Here is a 21,320-nt window from a genome sequence, read left to right as displayed (position 1 = left end):
ACAGTATTAGTGTCTCTGAAAGTATTTTTCTTTGTTTCTGAGCGGTTTGGGAGGGGGGGGGGGGGGTTTGGGAGCACACTTGATGATCGGTTCCTATTTGAGCTAAGAACATGGATTAAAAAGATATTTGTTTTCTTAGGACCAACGGCCGTTTGTACAGCCATTCGAACCTCTGCCATATTGTTGCTGTGTTACAATATATTAACCAAAATTTGAACGACGAACAGAAAATTGTGCGCCCAGATAAACTGTGCGAGTCGGTTGATTCTTTTCGCTAAAGATTTTAATCGGACTGAAGTTAACGCTCAGCCAAAGGCACAGATTTTATGTGCACCGTTCTGATTTTACGTCCAAGAATAGTCACTATCGTTCGGATTTTATCCTTTTGCATCCCTAACTCTGCCCAGAATATATTCGCCATTTTTGCGCTATGATAGCAGCCTTTTTAAATTCTGAATACAAAACATGACTGCGAACCGCAGGCTGTACGAATACTTCGTTCGGCACGCCTGTGGTCCGCTGGGTGCAGTTTGACGACCACTGCCCTAGAGTGTGCTCTGTTAGCTGAGTTGACTTGATGTATCAACAACACATCGTTCTAGCCTTCAGTTTTCTCCCAAGTAACTTTTACTTCTGGTAAGTTACATGATTTTATTTACAAATGTGAGAGGCAGCCTTTCAGTTTCAAACGTGGGCTAAGAAATCAACTTACAGTGACTGTTTAATAGTGGGATCATTGTCTATAGTGTGTATTGCATTCACAAGTAAACTTGTTCTCAACCCGATTGCTGATTTGAACACTGCAGTGGTTCACTGGTTGTTGTCGTTGTTTGCGGATTGCATACTTTCGCCTTCTCTGTCTTTTTACTCGACTAACCGAGACGCATATCTGGAGTCTACAGCAGTTGGTCAAGGGTGTGGGATCAACGAAAACTTAACAGAATACCATGTCTAATGCGGTGGAGGAAACAGGGAACCTGATTCCATCATTGGCTAGGTCCCCTCACGTATTTGAATGCCCATATCTGTTTCTAAGTTCAGTTGTGATTCTGTAGAAAGTGGCGCAGGTGACGTACCATTTATTGGTCAAGCCTAATCATCTTGTGGTGCTGCAGTTCCTCTTGGGTCGAGGAATTTCGCCTTATGCAAGACACCTTTTTTCTGTTTTGTTTCACCCAGACACGTTTCAGCACTTTTTTTTTGTGCTGTCTTCAGTGAGTTACTTTTATTTTCTAACTGCGAAATTGTTATAAGTTTCCTTTAATTTACGTCTATGGTAACAAACCTTTTGTTGACAGATACCGGTTTCGGTCTTTAATGACCATCATCAAATCTGCAGCAAAAATTGGAAAAACATAAATACACTCGCAAACTATATACAGCTTAAGAACAATACATAGACCATAATGAAAAGTAGTACTGACAAAATTTACATTTGTGCGCTTTAAATATGAAGAGGCATACCTTTTTATTACTTTTTATTACTGTAGTACCTTCTATACGTTATAAGCTTATTGCAGACTTCAATTATTGTATCCCACTTTATTTTCGCTGTTTCAATTCATTATTGACAGATAGTGTATCCTGACATTAGAGATATCTGGTGAACATCTTGTGCCTACTGTACGGCAGCTTGTTTTAAACAGTAGTACAACTGATAACATGACTCCTGCATGTGGTGTTATTTATATGTATTTCACGATGCTGGTGCTGGTTCTGCATTTAACATTTGACGATGCTACTATGGCTGCAGTACATTAGGACTATGTTTTTATGAAACAGGTATGCCTCCTCATATTTAAAGCGCACAAATATAAATTTTGTCAGTACTAATTTTCGTTATGGTCTATATATTGTTCTTAAGCTGTATACAGTTTGCGAGTGTATTTATGTTTTTCCCATTTTTTCTGCAGATCTGATGATGGTCATTAAAAACGGAAACCGCTAATCTGTTAACAGAATGTTTGTGACCATAGACAAAAATTAAGGGAAAATTATTACATATACGGGTCACTGTTTTTTCGCGACGATGTCGCAGCTTCTGTAAAATTGCTGTTACATTTTAACATTTAGCGAAACTTTTGGTAAATAATATTAACAATTGTGAATGAATAATTGTTGTAAAACATTATATATCACTTGTTCTTAGTTCATAGCTGAGATATGTTTAACGACCTGATGCACTGTGTTGTTTACAGCATTATGTCAAAGTTCTATTTATAACTTAATTGGCAAAGAGAGTGGATATATGCTTTAGTTTATATACCTTACATGATGATATTCAACATCTATTTTGGTAGCTATTCTGCTACACAATCTACAGCTTTTCATCTGCAAACAGCAAAATTAATTTTCTGTTTATTATTCACTTGCAATCGGAAAAGAGTATAACGTTCTTTTTGTGTGTAACTTACTGTTTTGATATTGTGGTGTTTTCTCATATGTTGTTGGCGAAGTGAATATGCTGAATTCGTGACCTATGGTCGCTTGACACTGCACTTTCTCCGATTTCTCGAAACATAGGTAGAGTTTTCTCCTCCATTACGTATTGTTGTGGCTGTGTAGTTTTCATTCGTTGCGTAGCGTTTTTGGCTGGGTAAGGCGCGTAAGTTTGAAGTGTATTTGTCGTCTGTGGTGTTTGGTTTGTGTGTGAGTGTGTGTGTGTGTGTGTGTGTGTGTGTGTGTGAGAGAGAGAGAGAGAGAGAGAGAGAGAGAGAGAGAGAGAGAGAGAAAGGGAGGGAGAAAGACTATTTTTTCCCATAACTGGTTTTGGTGTAGGTTTAATTTGTATAGTTGTTCTATTGTGGCAAAGAGGGTTTTATTGCACAGTGATGTGTATACATTGAGTTCTTTCTGTCCTTGGGTTATTGTTTTTGGATGGATAGTTTTCTTCCATTGTTAATTTTCGGTGTAAGCTGCTACTAGTTTTAAGGATCTGTAAGTCAGTTTCAAAGTTTGTTGGGTGGTTATTGTGTGCTATCAGGTGGGCTACAAATGTTAAGTGTGAGCTACCACTATTCAGTGCTCTGAGGTGTTCTGTACACCTGGTTCTGAAATTCCTGCATGTTTGTCCCACATATGTAGACTGACAGAAGTTGCGAGTAAGTTTGTATATACCGGACTGGCTGTACTTGGCACTGTTGGTGGTATTTCTTCCAAGTCGGCTTTTTATTGTGTTGTTGGTTCTGCGCCGTGTGGTCCGGTTGCTACCTCTGCCTCCGTGGAAACCGGCTTTCTGCTCACTGCCATCTTATTCTGCAGCTCTGCTTAATTCAGCGAACTGTATTTGGCTATCTGCCGACTTTTAATAAATGTAAAATTTAAAAAATCACTTACCTCTCAAAATAAAGAGTACATTACACATCCCCTAGTGTTCTTTCCTTTCAGCAATGTATTTTTCTTAAATGAAAACTGCAATTTTGGAAATAAAAGTTGCGATATTGTGGCCCGTAGGAGTAGCCTCTGCAATCGTGCCTTTACTCCTTTGCTATGCAGTATACGTAATATTTTTCCCTTCAAGCTTAAAAACAGTTGTCTAATCATAAATCATGTTAAACAAAAGGCTTTTTTGCATTTTCTTTGAATGCTCTTGTTGTATATGTACCAGAAACAAACAGAATTTGCAATTACACGGAATCATCGAGAGCCAACTGAATTTCAGTTTCTTAATTTACGAACAGTTTCTCATTTCACTTACCATGCAATCGTGATTTCCATACCCATTATCTTTTTATACTCGTTAAGCAATTGATACAAAATAATAACGCAAAGGACATATTTTGAATTCAACCTCGAAACCAAAAATAGAATATATGCAAGCATTCTGTTTAAATAGAGTTCTTCGATGGTATTTATCAGTGAGACAGTCTTTCGTGGCATTAGTTCACATAAAATTAAACTTTTAACGCACGTTTTTTCGTTGTATAATCACCGTCCAATAGAAAACCGTAAGAGCATACATAAAAATTTCATCACAATATAAACAAAACACTAAAATACATACCCTCACGATCCTCAACTGAACTACACATGAGATGTTTACACTGAGGTGACGAAGGCCATGGGATGCTCCTAATATTGTGTCACCCGTTCTTTTGGCCGGCGTTGTTTCAAACCAATCGTGAACAATTGTTGACCAGTGGCGCGGTGCATTGCCATCCATAAAAATTCCGTTGTTGTTTAGGAACATGAAATACATGAATGTCTGAAAATGGTCCCCAAGTAGCCGAACATAAACATTTGCATTCAATGATAGTAGTAGGATAAAGGTGGTATAAGAACAATTTTGTTATCAAATTGATAAGCATTTTAATGTTTTCCTCAGCCTGCACATGGGTTCCAGTCCGCTTACCTCTCCCCATCCCTCCCACACCTATCCTATTGCTGGGCATTTCGAGTTTTGCTGGGTATTTTGAGTTTCGCTGGGCATTTCGAGTTTTGCTGGGCATTTCGAGTTCTGCTGGGCCTTTCGAGTTTGCTGGGCATTTGGAATTTCCGTCGGAATTTCGAATTTTTGTAGGAATTTCTCTGTCCCGCGGCTATACTGATCGGTCATAATCACTTATTTAATCATACAGATTGGTCCTAATTACACAGCTATATGCATAATGATACACAAGGACTTGCTAAAACCGCAATAAAGCTCAAAAATGACGATGACATGCAACTGTTGTTATCCTACTGGGAAAAAAATTAAAATTACTCCTGGAACTAGTGGCAGGCTCACTCGAACTCTACCCTTCTCGTGGCAGGGAAAAGGCCAGTATGTAAGGTACTACTTTTATTCAATTTTTATTTGTTGGGATATATATTCAACTGACGAGATCATGTTGTTGGACAGAGAGCATCCAGTTGAGGAATGTTTGACGTCAGAGTTCGCTAAAGACGCCTGCTCGACAATCAACCTACAGCCAAGGTAACCAAAGCCAATACATGCTACAACAACTGATGGAAAAAGTGCATCATTGCTCTAATTACACATCGAAATCGTCGTGAAAACAATAGCACTCGTAATAAATGAGTCATAATGTAACACAAAAGATTGCGGAGGGGACGGTATTTGAACATGCATTCCCCTCGATGTACAATTACAAACTGCCGAAATTCGAGGCCCTCTTACCTCCTCTCGTTCCGCCCATCCCTCTCTCCTTCCCTCTACTCACCTACAGGGGGATACAGGCTTTGTCAAATGGTCAACTGCTATCGCCGAGCGCCTTGTGGTTTTCTTGCGGCCAACAACCATCCTATCGCGGTCGCTCGCTGCTCACAGTCTGCCCCGAGGAAAGGCCCTTCGCCAACGCTAAGGCATCTGTGTTGGGGGACCGCACACAATGGACCATCACACACAACGCCGTTCTGCAGCGGAGAACAGGTATTTAATGTGACTGTATCTCTTATAACCGAGCATTTATTAAAAAGAAGAACACAAAACTGACGATAGTAAAATAATGTCCTCATTCTACAAAAATAGGCAGACTCCATTTTCTTGTAGTTTTATGGGAAAAATCGGTATAGTTTTTACGTTTGACAGCAGGATACAATTCTACCTACACATGCCCACCCTGTGTAAAATTGAGGGAAAAAACTAACTGAGAATGAAATGGACCAAATGCTTCCCGAAGTCTTCAAAATATTTTGTCTAATTGCTACCATTCCTACAACAAGTGCTTCAATTGTAAGGAGTTTTTCTTGTCTCTAAAGGAGAAAAACGCTTGTTTGAGGAACAGCATGGACCAAGACCGCTTATCTGGTTTTGCTTGTACCTCAATAGAAGAACCAATGTTACGAATACTTGGAAGTCGATACATACGGTATGACGATGTGTCGAAAGATTCGTGAAGGAAAAGAGGTTTGATTTACAAGTAAAAATGCTCAAAACATCTTTGTTCAAATGTGTGTGAAATCTTATGGGATTAATTGGTAAGGTCATCGGTCCCTAAGCTTACACACTACTTAACCTAAATTACCGTAAGGACAAGCACACACACCCATGCCCGGGGTGGGACTCGGGTCTACGCCGGGACCAGCCGCACAGTACATGACTGGGGTATGTTTCCAGAATAAAATTTTCACTCTGCAGTGGGGTGTGCTGATATTGGGCTTCCTTGCAGATCAGGGCTGTGCGCTAGGCCGAGGCTCGAACTAGGGACCTAGAGGAGTGTGCGCTGATATTGGGCTTCCTGGCAGATCAGGGCTGTGCGCTAGGCCGAGGCTCGAACTAGGGACCTTTGCCTTTCGCGAGCAAATATTCCTCCACTATCCGACGTTACTGAATGTTCCCCTAACCCTGAAGTGCATTTATATAGTCAACAGTAAAATGCATTAATATAGCTAAATGAACTGCGAGAAACTAAATATATTCAATTTTCAAACTCCAGTTTGGAGAACGCTCAGCGTACTCGAATATGTAGTGTGGATTTTATTTGACTTTTAGAAGATAAGTACGGAATAACGTAAATAATGTCTTGGTATGTTATGGTGATACGGTGATTGTAACTGGTGGCAATTAAATTGAAACGGAAATCTATACTCCGAAAAATCAACATTATGCCTTCCCTGAACCATCCACGAATGTCGTAAGACTTCGGTATGAGATGTCATTTATCCGATTTTTACGACGTTGTCCTGTTGCGAAACGTATGTGGGAGAAAGTTAAATTTCATTCTATTCGTCTTGAGGCGCACGCTTTCGCAATTTTAACAGTAACCCTCTCCGTGATACAGAACTCTTCTCATCTATAGTCTGCCATTGGAACGTGTTGAGCATTTCCATAACCGTCTCGCACCAATTAAACCATACTTCCCAAAAACGCGCCGCTCTTCCAAGCTCTTCTCCATTAAATCAAACTGCTAAGGGTCCGAGACTAATGAACAGTTCTCAATAATAGGTCGAAGAAGTGTTTCGTAACCTACTTTCTCAGGGAATGAACTCCATTTCCGTGAAATTATATGGACTTTCCCCTGTGGGTAGTTCCTGGTGGTTGTTTCGTACGTATGATACGGTAGTTACAGTCTCCAGTTATATGTCCTCAGCATTTCAAGTGGATATCAGAGTATTTCTTCCCCTGTTTATTCGCAACACGTTACATTTATTCACTACCATAGTGTGGTGTGCGTACTGTAAGACCTTCGGTACACACACCATCAGATTATTTGACTTGTCGCTCTAACGAAGTAGGCGAGTGTCAGCAATATGTCTCGTGGTCTTATCGTGGCGTATTTATCTTCTGCCGTTAGGTCAGACGATAGAAATGCCACTTGCACGCTTAGAGTAGCAGATTGACGGTGACCAACTTTAAACAGAACTTGATTAATTTTCACACACATTTGTTAAAATAATAACAATCATAAACCTTACTTAACTTGATTCTGGATGCTGTTTACAATTGATAATCTGAAGTTCCTTTGGTCTTGGTACGTTAATCTTATTCTCACATATCTCTGATACTTGACAAAATGTCTACACATTTATCTTCATGGCTATGTACAGGAATATGATAATCTTATTAGGCGCAGACTGAAACTTGACTACAGACAAATGCAGACTAATGCAGACTAACTAATCGGAGGTCTGTACACTCGTTATAATACCTCGCGCGTTCAGGTATCACTGCGCGAGTGTGATCCGCTAGGAGAAAAGGTTCTACGTTAGCAGCAATCTCATTGGCTGTGTCACATATTAATACGCGGATCGACGGAAGCAGAATTTGGTCCGTCTCTAAGACAGCGCCATCTCGTAGAGCGGAGACGGACGAGCTCTGCGCCTGCGCTGTTGTGCTTAGCGGGGCGCGCTCTAGTGGGAAAGTTGTGTACGCGCTGACTACGCGGAACTATATACACAACACATAGTCAACTGCCAGTCCCGCACCATCCACTGAGCCTCCGAATACCGTTTTCGATTTCACCACAGACTTCTGGCGTTGCTATCTTTCTAAAGACAACAGCACTCTCGCGGAGCCTCCAACTTTACGCACTCTATCATTAATATAAATCAAAGACAATAACAGTCCTGTAACACTACCGATAGTTTTGTTAAGTTCGCAACAACTTTCTGAGTTATGTCCAACGTCCAGAGGCTTTTTTCAATAGTAACTGTTGGTGGTTCTTAAATATGACTTTTCTCTAAAAACTGCGGGTCACCACGTTGGTTTCCCGTCGGTGCGATTATACTCGCGCTGAACTACAACAGTGTGAGACGGCGCATGGGTTCACACCAGCCTCGGGTTATATTTGACTGCTAACTTTGGAAGCGGGACGTCTGCCTGGTAAGACAATGAGGCCGCCCCCCTCCCAGGGAGCTCCACCCGTATCCAGAGCGCGGCTGGGAGCCCGCACCGCCCTCGCCGCTTCGCCCCCAGCTGCCGCTGTAGCTGGAGAACAGCTGCCGACTAGACTCACGACCAAGTTGGGCCGCGCTGTGCCGCTCTGCGCGGAGCTTCGAGCAGCCGCCACGCCCAGACCGCAGCCGGGCCGAGGCGCTGTTCAAACAGCGCGCGGCTTCGGCCTCCAGCGGCAAGCGCCGCGACTCCACTCGTGTTTGCACTTTATCGCAGCTGGCGCTTAGTTAATATTTGAAACCGTTTCGCTCGGCAAATATTTCGTGGCAAGACGATGAGCCTGATTAACTGCAGGCTGGGGAGCGGACGCGCTGTGTTGGCTCAGCGCCGCTACTGCTGCTACCGCTGCTGCAGCCGTTTCTGCTAGCTACAGACCCCACGCTCGAGATCCTATATTGAAACGCGTCTGCTTTCGCCTCACTCGTTTCATCGATAAGTAGACATGATGCAATTCTGATAGGCATACTGAGACGCCGGTGTTGATTATGTGCTGCCTAAGGTAAGCCGGCGGATGTGCAAATGGCTCTGAGCACTATGCGACTTAACTTCTGAGGTCATCAGTCGCCTAAAACTTAGAACTAATTAAACCTAACTAACCTAAGGACATCACACCCATCCATGCCCGAGGCTGGATTCGAACCTCCGGCCGTAGCGGTCGCGCGGTTCCAGACTGTAACGCCTAGAACAGCTCGGCCACTGCGGCCGGCCTGAGGACTTGGAAGAGAAGTTAAACAGCATGGATTGTGTAATGAAACAATATGCAATCAGATGGATAAAAGTAATTTAATTTCTTTATCGGTTTCGTGCGCTTATTGCCCTTCTTTAGGAGGTTATACGTATCGCATTATTTGCGAGTGTCAACAGTAAGGTGCATACAGCAAAATTCCGTGGTCGTGTGGCTCATAGCGTCTGTATAAAATTAGTATAATGTACCGACACTATGAACCACATGACCAAGGCATTTTACTCTGTGCACCTTATTGATAAAACTCGCTAATAATGCGATAAGTATAACCTTCTGAAGAAGGGTGCTAAGTGCCAGAAACCGGTCAAGAAATTAAATTTCTTTTATACGGTTGGTTGCTTATTATTTCATTATATACGACTACAGCTGAAGAGGATGGATAAAATAATGGGCATTGATTGTGTTTTGAAACGAGGTTATGATCTCCCACAACAGTAAAACGAGGCTAATGGACTGCAATCGAATTGAATCAGACGTTGCAGAGGGAATCAGACTGCAAAATAAGACACTTATATCGATATAAGACTTTTACTCTTTGGGCAGCAAAATAGCTGATAATAGCCGAAGTAGGAAAAGTATAGAATGCAAAGAGGTAGTAGAAAAAAAACCGTTTATTGAAAAGAGGAATTTGTTTACAAAATATTAAACATGGCTTCGCATCAGTAACTGTATAAATCTAAAGAGGTAGAAAAAATCGGCCAACCAGTTGCAAAACATAGGCATTGACCTAAGTCTCTGCATATTTAAAAATACCTTCTTCAGACGGAGTGGGTCTTATTACATAATGTGGTGGTATATTACACGTAATGTATCACCATGTAATGTAAGAACGCCCATTACTTCTGAAGAAGAAATTTTTAGAAATATCGAAACTGAGGTCAGGGGCTTATAAACCATTGTTTAGCAACTGATTGTCTGATTTTTTCAACCTCTCCGAATTTTTTACAGTAAAAATTTAAGTGTAAAGAAGTGTTATCTATTGGTATTTCCCTAAACAGTAAAATAGCGGCCGTGAAAAGTCAACGGTAGGTCATTCGGACTAGAAAAAAAATTGAACCTTTTGAAATTTGGTGCTGTAGAAGAATGCTGAAGATTAGATGGGTATATCGAATACTAATGAATCCAATTGCGGAAAAGAAAAAAAAATGATACAACCTGATTAAACGAAAGGACTGGTTGGCAGGACACATTCTAAAGCATTAAGGAATTAACAGTTGGATAATAGAAGGAGATACACCGGGTAAAAGTTGTAGAAGGAGACAAAGCTTTGAACGTAAATGTATGAATCTAGTGATATAACACCGAACTTTCGGAAAAAGATCATCCACTGAATTTCGAAGATTTCAAGAGCCAACAAGTACAATAACTATTGCACAATTAGCTGAAGAGCTCATGCAACCAAGCTGCTGGCGAGAATAATTGCATTGGGAACCGTGTGCACCACGACCGTGTTACCGCCAATATATTTTGGATAAATGGGAACATCGGTCGTAAATATGGAAATCCTTTATTTTACAGACCGATTTCGGTCACTGTGTGACCATCCTCAATGAAAATTATTTGAACCTTATAAACCCATGTCGTAATAACAGAACACTTTCTGTGAAGTGTAACATGTGCTGTGGTGATTACTTCTAGCAGATATCTTCACTTTTACTGCATACAATAATTTTGAAATAACAGAAGAACCTTTCTTGTGACCATAGCAGTTGCCGATCCACGTACTGTCCAGGTACGAACTGTACGTTGGATTGGCAACTGCTAACATCACTCGATAGGATCTTCTGTAATTTCAAAGTTATTATACGGAGTAAAATAGAATACATCTGTTGGAAGTAATCGCCACAGTACATGTCACACCTCATAATAAATGAAGTGTTACTATAACGTGGGCCTACATGGTTTCAATAATTTGCACTGGAGATGATCATAAAGTGATCGAAATCGATCTGTAAAATAAAGTATTTCAGTCTTCATGACAGATGCTGTCATTTATCCAAAATATATTGAATATACGGAAAAATGGGAAAGAAAATTGAGGATGTCTTTGATGACGATCAGTTTGCGTTTAGGAACAGTAAGGACACTACAGAGGCGGTTCTGATGCGGTTGATAATGAAAACAAGACTAAAGAACAAGCAGGATACGTACATTTGAGTTTGTCGAGCTGCACCAAGAGTTCGACTGCTCAAATGGTACGAGATGTAAGAAATTCTGAGAAAAACTAAGCTATAGGGATAGACGGGTAAAATGCAATAGGTACAAGAGCAAGAGGAAACAAAGGGAATAGAAGACCAAGAACGAAGTGCTCGGATTAAAACGGATGTAAGACGGGGATGAAGTCTTTCTCTCCTATTGTTCAATATACATATTGACGAAGCAATGACGGAAATAAAAGAAGGGTTCAAGTGTGGAATTAAGTCAAGGTGAAAGGATATCAATGATAAGATTCGCCATAACATTACTATACTAAGTGTAAGTGAAGAGAAACTGCAGGATCTGCTGAATCGATGCTCAGTCTAATAAGACAGAATGTGGAATTAACGTCTGGACTAGAGATCACGAAGTTGATGAAGTTAAGGAATTCTGCTACCTGGACAGAAAAATTGAATAGACGAAGCAAGGAGGTCATAAAAAGCAAACTAGCACTCAAAAAAAAAAGAAAATATTCCTGGCCACGTGTACTAGTATCAAACATAGGCCTCAATCTGAGGAAGAAATATCTGAGAATGTGCGTCTGAAGCCGATCAATATCTGGTAGTGAAACATGGACTGGTGGAAAACCGGAATAGAATAGAATAGAGGAATTCGAGATGTGGTGCCACAGAAGAATGATGAAAATTGGGTGGACTGATAAGATAAAGAATGAGAAGATTCTCCGGAGAATAGACGAGGAAAGGAATATATGGAAAACACTGACAAGAGGAAGGGAGAGGATGGTAGGACGTCTGTCAAGAAATCACGGAATAACTTCAATGGTACCAGAAGGAACTGTAGAGGATAAAAACTGTAGAGGAAGACAGAAATTGGAACACGTCCAGCAATAACTGATGGAGTAAGTTGCATGAGCTACTCCGAGATGAAGAGGTTGGAACAGGAGATGAATTCGTGGCGGGCCGCATCAAACCAGTCAGAAGACTCATGACTCGAAAAGAATGAAATGGTTCAAATGGCTCTGAGCACTATGGGACTTAACTTCTGAGGTCATCAGTCCCCTAGAACTCAGAACTACTTAAACCTAACTAACCTAAGGACATCACACACATCCATGCCCGAGGAAAGATTTGAACCTGCGACCGTAGGATATATTAGCATGAAGAGCTGCATCAAACCAGTGTTCGGAGTGAAGACCAAGAAAACAAGAACTAGTTAACGTTGCACTCCATGTTCCCACAAACGAGCTGTCCTTCCATTTCTGTATCTGGGATGCCCCGACCCATTCTCTTTTCGTAGAAACCGCCACTGATCGTGACCTACGGGAAGAAATGTGTCACTAAAGGCGGACTATCGATACATACGATATGCAGCTATTGCAGTTTCTTCTGTGTCGCCGCGCGGGGTAGCCGTGCGGCGTAGGGCGCCTTGCCACGGTTCGCGCGACCGCCCCCGTCGGAGGTCCGAGTCCCCCCTCGGGCATGGGTGCGTGTGTTGTCCTCAGCAGTTTGGTCCCACAGGAACTTACCACATATTTCCAAAAAATTTAACTTGTGTGTCTCCAATTCCCAGCCCGCACTGAATTACAGATCACATTCACATTTTTGCTTTTCTTGTCCTGGTCTCCAAGTTCAAAGACGAGTATAATCCGCTTTCATCGTCGTATCCTCGGTCTAGTAATGATCTTTTACAGATTTCACACGTAATTCTGTCCTGATAGAGAGGCGATTGATTTTATCGCCTATGCTGTAACTTTATACAAAACAAATCACATTTCTCAAAATTTCAGTTTCCTAAGTTTTCTGTTTGAAGTGGAACTTCCTGCTCGCCACAACGACATAGGAGCTGCTATAGCAAAACTGAAATACCTGGCGGCTTAGTTTCTAATACCATACTACGAATCCGAGGTATGGGATCCAAAGATTATTAGCTGTTACTTAACACTCTTCCACTCCACGGCATTGTCTGTTAATGTGGAAAATACTGAACAGCACGGTAGGTCGGAGTCCATGTTAACCTGTAGTTACCCATATTACTGACTGGGTAAATTATTTCGAAGGTCGGTTGATGGTAGGGGCGTACCACCTATACCAGGACCAAGTCTAATGAAAAGTTGTGGTAATCAAATAAACCTTCGGACTGACGACATCTCGTTGCTCACTTTCCTTTGGGGAGTTCTTGCGTTGTCTTGACAGTGAACACCTTTGAGCTCGAACGCACGGAACCGCAAGAAACTTGTTTAGAATAACACTCGGTCATAAAAAGGGACAGTGGTCTGTGTCATTTCAGTAGTATGTGTCATTTTCTTGAAAAACTTTGCATTCTTTCATAAGTGAAATCGTAATAGAGAGAAACAAAATAACAAAATATTGGCATAATAGAAGAGAAATTATAAGTAATTGAATGAAGTCAGTGGATCATTACATTTTCAACCAACAGTGCCAAGAAACCTGTGCTCAAAGCAATTATAATAACGCTAAACATACATATCCCACACAACTGTTGATGCTTATATTATGGTGTCCAAAATTAAAGCAACGAACGAAAATTTTAAGAGGTTGCGTTTATTTTGCCACAAAACAGTATAAACAGGTGAAAGTAAAGAAGAAACAATGTGAAGAATATAGAACGTAATCAACTGCAACATGCATAATAGTAGACAAAAATCTTCGGTTTTTTTTCAATTTAACGGATTTGCACACACATTCTGGCAACTGTTTAATGTGCTCAGTACTGTGTGTGGCCACCTCTGGCTCTGACAACGACGCTACATGCTGCGCATGATGTAATCATTCTCATGTTGAGGCAATAACGCTCATCCTTCCTGCAGAGTTGCTCACAAGTCTTGGAGAGTGGTTGGTGGATGATGTAGTAATACAACGCGTCTTCACAGTGCATACCAGACATGCTCTGCGGCATTCAAATCGGTAGAGCGAGCAGGCCACGCCATGCGAGCAATATCTTCCGTTCCCAGAAAAAAAAAACAACCATCCGTGCTCTATAAAGTCGACCATTATCTTACATCAGTACAGGTCTGGGCCCACACCACCTCGCAACAATCGCGCATGGGATTCCAAGATCTCCTCATGGTACCTGATAGCAGTTAAATCTTGCTGATTCACCCATACAATTGTATGAAGAGGTTTTCGTGTGGCGAACATAATCCCTGCCCGCACCATCAGGGATCCTCGTTGATATCGATCTCTTTACACAATGTTCCACGCATGCCCTCCAGATTCGAATCCGACCAGAAATACTCCCCAGACCAAATCGGGACTCATCTGTAAAAAGAACATTAACCCAACTTTCTACCATCCAGGTTCCCCTTCTGTGAAGACACTCCAGTGGTGAACAGACAGCAGGACTCCAGCAATAAATGCCTCTCTTCTGAAGCCTTCTGTACAACGTTTGCCTCGATACAATACGTCCAGGGGGTGCTACGAGGTCAGATGCCTGTTGCAGTGCAGTACTAAGGCGTAAGCGTCGTTCCCTTACAGCCAAATAAAAGTCCACTCTTTCTGACGTCACAAGTGGTCGGTTCTGTTCTGGTGTCCAGGACATAGTTTCAGTCTCTATAAAGTGTCGCCTCATCCGAGAACCAACAGAACGATTAACTTTAAGCCATCGGGCCACATCAGTTCGCGAATCTCCTGCTTGCATTCTTCCTGTGGCTCTCCACAGCAGAGAATCTGTAGGCGGTTTCTCTGTGCCATACTGCAGAGTCTGTGACTGTGAACACAGCGATTGTGGATGTGGGACTTCCTGCAAACACTACTCAGCTTGATAGCCGTCCTGACATCATTGCTGGCGTGGTTGTACGTTGACCGGAATGCCATTTTCCGCGCACAACACGATCGTAACGATATCTGGTGACAGTTTGTATGATTATATAGTGAATTAGGCACAGGACGGGGAAATAGTAGTTTGTTGCTTTAATTTTGGAGACCAGTGTATTAGTCCTCAAAGTGCAGATGTGGGATTTCGATGAAGTTGTTAAAGCAAAGTGGAAGAGAATAGTGTGCACATCTCATTAAAACCACATCTTTACATTCAAAATCATTTTCACATTCAAGCAGTCCAATATCAAAGACCAGACTAATTACATTTTAAGGTGGTGTCAGAATCATAACATACCTTTTGCCGAACGTATTCCAACACAGGCGAATACACTGAAGCTGAGAATTGATTGTCTATCGCAGAGTCTCAGTGAGCAATGTCGGTGCTCCAACACATGATTTATCTAGTCATTTGGCTTCGCTACTGAGACCTTTTGTTGGCAAATGTACGCACCATATTCGCAACTCTGCGGACTTTATCAATAGACTGAGAACACTACAGCTGAAGGATTCGGACTTGTTAGTAAGTTTGGATGTCGTTTCACTCTTCACGAGGGTCCCTCTTTTGGATTCATTGTCACTTATCGGCAATAAGTTTACGGCCGATATAACGGCGCTGTTTCGCCATGCCCTGTCCTCTACTTACTTTCTATTTAATAATGAATATATTGAGCAACTTGACGGTGTTGCCATGGGCAGTCCTCTGTCCCCTCTGGTAGTAAACGTTTATATGGAAGACTTTGAGGAGAGGGCTCTCGATTCGGCGATGTTGAAACCAACAGTCTTCTGGCGGTACGTGGACGATACCTTTGTAGTGTGGCCTCACGGTGAAGAAGAGCTTTCACGGTTTTTACAACATCTGAATTCCATCCACACAAACATTCAGTTTACGATGGAAGTTGAAAAAGATGGTTGCCTACCATTTCTGGACGTCATGGTTAAACGCAGAATGGATAGGTCATTGGGGCATTCGGTCTATCGAAAACCCACGCATACGGATCTGTACCTGCAGGCGTCAAGCTGTCATCACCCGGCACAAACTATGGGCGTCCTTCGAACGTTGGTGCATAGGGCACATGTCGTGTCTGATAAAGACAGCCTTGCAGACGAATTAGAGCACTTGAAATCGGTATTTCAACATAATGGATATTCTGTACATCAGGTCAGTACTGCTTTAAGGAGGAAAAAACGTGACCACCAACAAGATCAAGAGGATAAGGAGGTGTTTAAGTCCAGAGCATTTCTCCCATATGTCGGGAACATTTCATCGAAAGTAGGCAGAACTTTAGAGAAACATCGTGTGAAAGCAATCTTCCGGTCACCTACAAAGACTCGTGCTCTTTTGGGCTCAGCCAAGGATGATCTGGGATTACGGAAGGCTGGAATTTATAATTTATGTGGGAAAGCCTACATTGGTCAAACCACACGCACAGTACACGACCGCTGCGTTGAACATGAGCGCCACACTCGCCTTTTACAGCCCAGTAAGTCGGCCATAGCCGAACATTGTATTTCCACAGGACATACTATGGATTATTCGGCCACGAAAATCTTGGCCCCATCGAGATCCTTCTGGGATTCAGTTGTGAAGGAATCCGTGGAAATACGTTTAGCGGATAATCTCATTAATCGTGATGGCGGCTTTTTATTGAATAAGGCCTGGGACCCGTTGATTTCTTTAATTTCAACCAAAAGAAGACTTTTTATGGCTTCTGACACGTCGAGCGACAAGTAATTTTAATATTGAAATTTTGCATTTTATTGTTTTGGCCACGCCTGCGTGCATATTTTACTTTTTTCACGCATTCGATTGCGCTCCATAGATGCAGTAATATTGTAGAGGGCCTTGGAATCGAGAGGTGGCGCGCATGCTACGGTAACTTGCGCACGCGCGCCTGCGGCACTTTTACGTATAAATAGAGCGACTTACACTAGCAATCTCGCCGCTTCCCCAGCTGCCCCATGCTCTCCCCTCCTTTTCCATCCTCTCTGACCTTTCCCTCGGCAGGTCCCACCTGGTAGTTTTATTCTTCGTCGTGTGTGCTCCAAGTGGGTTTTAAGTGTGTTGTTTCGGAGTGTTTTTAATACTGTGGCCAACTTTTAACCTGTGCATGCGCATCCAGTGTCTTCTCTGTGTTTTAAGAATCGCCAACTGTGTTTTTTAACTTTCTGGTGACTTTTTTAACTGTCCCCAATGAACGTCTACATGTCAGTGTATTTTTACCTCCATTTTCTCCCCTTACTCTGTTTTATGTTCCCCTTTTTTACCTCCTTGTGTATGTGTTACTTTATTCTTGTTTTAGTTGTCATGTCACTCGGCTGAAGAGCGGCGGATTGTGCTGCTGACAGCCCTCCCCTGCCCATATGGGGCAGGGGAATGAAATCACAATAAAGAAAAGAAAAAAAAATAGCAATCTCCAGTGTCAAACACTCGTCTGAAGATGGCTGTAAGGTTGTCAGCCGAAATATCGTGGAAAGAAGTCGATGAGATCCGGCTGCAATCCCGAAATCTTGTGGAATATTCGATACGCCGGGAAAAAAAATGGTTCAAATGGCTCTGAGCACTATGGGACTCAACATCTTAGGTCATAAGTCCCCTAGAACTTAGAACTACTTAAACATAACTAACCTAAGGACAGCACACACACCCATGCCCGAGGCAGGATTCGAACCTGCGACCGTAGCAGTCCCGCGGTTCCGGACTGCAGCGCCAGAATCGCTAGACCACACCGCGGCCGGCCCACGCCGGGAAAACTTCAAGAGTCTTCATATATGTTCTCTAGTACGCTATCACCAATATCTTCTAGTACACTGGGCCTTGATTGTCTGGGTGGATATATTTCGTAGTCTCTTTGACTGGATTGCTTCTGTTGTTCTGGAGATGAGGTTTTCAGGTTCAGGATTTTTCCTGTCTGTAAAAAAAACTTAATATATCTATCCAGCGTAGCTTCATGAACTTCTGTGTCTTCTCCACTATATTTACGAATTATTATGATACATAATATACCCGGAACTCTCTGTCCTCGACCACGATTTCATTTTCATATTCAGTAGGTCGCACTTTTATCCCTAATATTTGTGTCACATCAATAGCATTATTTCTCATCATGAAATAAAATAAAATGATTGTATGGCATTCTTGGCCTGAGGCCCTATTCGGCGGAGCTCGGCCGTCGTATTGCAAGTCCTATTTAGGTGACGCTATATCGGCGACTTGCGAGTCAGTGATGATGAAGGACATACAGTATCCAGTCCGCTGCCGGGAATCGAACCCGGGCCCCCTGTGTGGCAGGCGGTAACGCTACCGATGCTTGTTAGTGCAGCTACAGTGTGCCACTATCTGACGCTGTAGCAGACAAGTTCGAAGTTTTTCATGAAAATGACACAGATCACTGTTGTTTTGTGATTCAAGTGTTAGTCTAAACATGATTTCGTGCGCCTCCAAGCGTTCGAGATTTTTTATATCTTTGTCTCCCGATAGATTTCGTCAGAGACAAGATTTGGCAACGAGATAGTTGCTCTAATGCTTTACCATCCACACATTCTAGATCGGTGGTCCGCGGGCAGCATGCGGGTCGAATCAAGTATTCGTGCCGCCCGCGATTCTCAGCTGCATTTAACGGTCTCGTACGCTACAAGCAACTAACAACTGAATTCAAAATGTCAATTAACGTTAAGAGGCTCTTAATAGTATGTTTTTTGCACGGTAACAAACAAAAATACTTACAGCGACAGTAATATTTAAAGATGTGCTTAATTTCAATTGACATTGGTGAATTCGGCCGTGAGACAAGTAAAGTTTACCGCTTACGTCAGGGACAAGGTGGTGTGTAGTGTGGTTACTGCAGGGGTGACAGAACTGAGACGGGAGGGATATTTTATTGTTTGTCTTTCAATGCTGAATACTCTCGGTCTTTCGCAACGAGCACCGATCAGTTGCTACGGCATGAATGTCAAATGGAAGTAAAGTGGAGACGTAAATGCACGTTATCCAAATGGTCATCTTCAAAGGTAGTACATGTCTGTATCAAGGAATCTGATATCAAATTAAGGCTTTTGCGACAGAATACAATCAGTAACGTAAAAATGATACAAACAACAATTAGTAAACATTTGTGGTGTTTTTCATATTGCAGATACTGTTATTAACTAATATTACTTACTAATTTATTTAGATTACCATTTAACACTAAGATCAGCAGGGGAAGGTGTGGTAAAGTGGTCAGGACGGTAATAGTAACCGTTGCCAATTTTTTGTCCCGAACTGCGCTGCTGCCTTCCGAGAAGTGGTCAGAATAGTTCTGATACACATTGTCATTGTTACCAGTGTAACTGAGAGAGAAAGCTTGTTCCGTTATTCTGTACTAAGAACGTTTTTTCTTTTTGAGTTGTCTAATGTAAGATAAACCATTCGTATTATTCTTATTACCGCACTTCTATGAGGAGTAATAATTTTTGTACAACATCAATATTCAAACAAAGCCTTTCAACCAGAAAATGTAGTTCCTTGTTATGTAATTCAGTTTGGTAGTTTCTTTGGTGGATCAGTAATGCCGACAGGCCGTCCTATCGGAAAATGTGGCCACACTATTCGTCGGGTAAAACGGCCGAGATGCCTATCCCAATAAGGATTAAATCTTTCAGAAAACACACGCAATACGACGGGAAAAATTGACTTCTAAACATTTTATATACAAAGCTATCCGTCCGTTTGTGACACTTTTGAATTAAGTTAAATTACATAATGTTGTCTCTGTTGCGTTGTATTTGACCTAACACAAAAGCTGCAGCTGGATGGCATTCTTTGATACACAAGCCGAGAAGACGCCTAGAAAATGTGACGGGATACCAGAGAAACAAATATGGGATCCTATGCAATGGCACTGGCTACAGTACCCACTTAGGCCATACGTAAACCTTCGGAAAAATTTTCTTTGGGTAAAAATATTTGGTGTGATGCATTATAATAGGTCGATTCAAAAAGTGTAAGTAGTAGGCTTCTATCAACAACCATGGTTTGGTGAGAATTGAATTTCTCTTTGAGTGGCTGTTCCCTCCCACCCCTCCCCCCCCCCCCCACCCCTCCTCACAAAGCCCTTTCATAAGCTGCCAAAAATGTCGCCCTACAACGCTAGTATTGTCTCTTAATCAAAACAGTTTGATTACCAGTGTCATAGACGAGATCCTTGCGTTGAATTCTCCTAGTATTTTCGTGATCACATCTAGCAGGTTGGTTTACAGAAGGCATTCAATGTACTGTATCCTTCTAATCAGCTCCCTTGTAGTTGTTCCAGAGGTTTTCGTTTACGAGCTAAAAATATACAATACGTCAATATATTTGTCGTGTCAGTATTGATGTAAACAAGGGCTATTGCTGATATTTTGTCTATACACAATAATCATTGAATAGGTATGATGAAGGTAGCTTTTTCCGATGCCTGAAATGAATCATCGAACCAGTTATGTGACATTACATGGCTGCAGCGCATTTTTTTTTTTTTTTTTTTTTAGACTTCTGACTGGTTCCACGCGGCCGGTAAACAAGACAGTTCCTGTTGTACTAATGTCTTCATCTTTGAGTAGTACTCTTCAACCTTGAGGGAGTTAAATCTCGTAGTTTTCGGTAAATATTCCCCCAGTGTGAACTTTAATACATTTTTTTGAATTCTCACTGGCAAAATCCGGGGAGCAACAAGTTTTCTGTAACTTGAACAGAAACAAGAAGAATGGCATGTGACTCAGAGGATCTGTAAGAGAAGCAGTACTTGAGTAGGAAACAGTTGTGGCGCATACCCAATTTTATTCATTCTATCCAAGAAGAAGCAGTAACGAAATCACGAAGAAATTGAACAAAAAAATGAAAGTGTCAAGGTCACAATTAAAAAGTTTTTATAATTCAGTAATAAGAGAAGACAAAATACTCAGAACATCTGTTGAATGGAATTGACAGCATCGTGAAAACAGATTATGAGAAAAACATTCTTGCACTTCTCCAATTTTAAATAGTTCGAATTAAATCACGTGACGCTGGGAGAATCACATTATAAATTGAGATCGAAAGCAGTACCTTTGTTTTCCTATTTGAGCAGTTACATAACTGATTATAGGAGAAATAAAGAGAATGTAAGTGGTGATTACAAACAGCCAGAAACGTTTTCAGAAATAAAGAGAAATGCGTCAACATCAAATATAAATTGTTGAAAGTCCCCCCTAAAGTGTTTTGTCTGCAGCTTACAGCAATCTGGAAATG

At 41.7% G+C, this 21,320-nt stretch overlaps 1 protein-coding gene across 1 annotated transcript in view; it reads left to right on the top strand.

Moving 5' to 3' along the window:
• The window catches only part of LOC124620206 (calphotin-like), a 130,522-nt gene that overhangs the window by 105,260 nt on the left and 3,942 nt on the right, over window positions 1-21,320 (top strand). The window contains exon 3 of the mRNA XM_047146873.1: window positions 8,293-8,533. Coding sequence (XP_047002829.1) covers window positions 8,293-8,533 — 241 coding nt within the window. The remainder of the gene's footprint in view (window positions 1-8,292; window positions 8,534-21,320) is intronic.

This window comes from Schistocerca americana, chromosome 6 (genome assembly GCF_021461395.2).
Source record: "Schistocerca americana isolate TAMUIC-IGC-003095 chromosome 6, iqSchAmer2.1, whole genome shotgun sequence".
Taxonomy (NCBI): domain Eukaryota; kingdom Metazoa; phylum Arthropoda; class Insecta; order Orthoptera; family Acrididae; genus Schistocerca; species Schistocerca americana.
The sequence above is the reverse complement of the archived record's forward strand: the minus strand, read 5'-3'. Positions and strand labels throughout refer to the sequence as shown.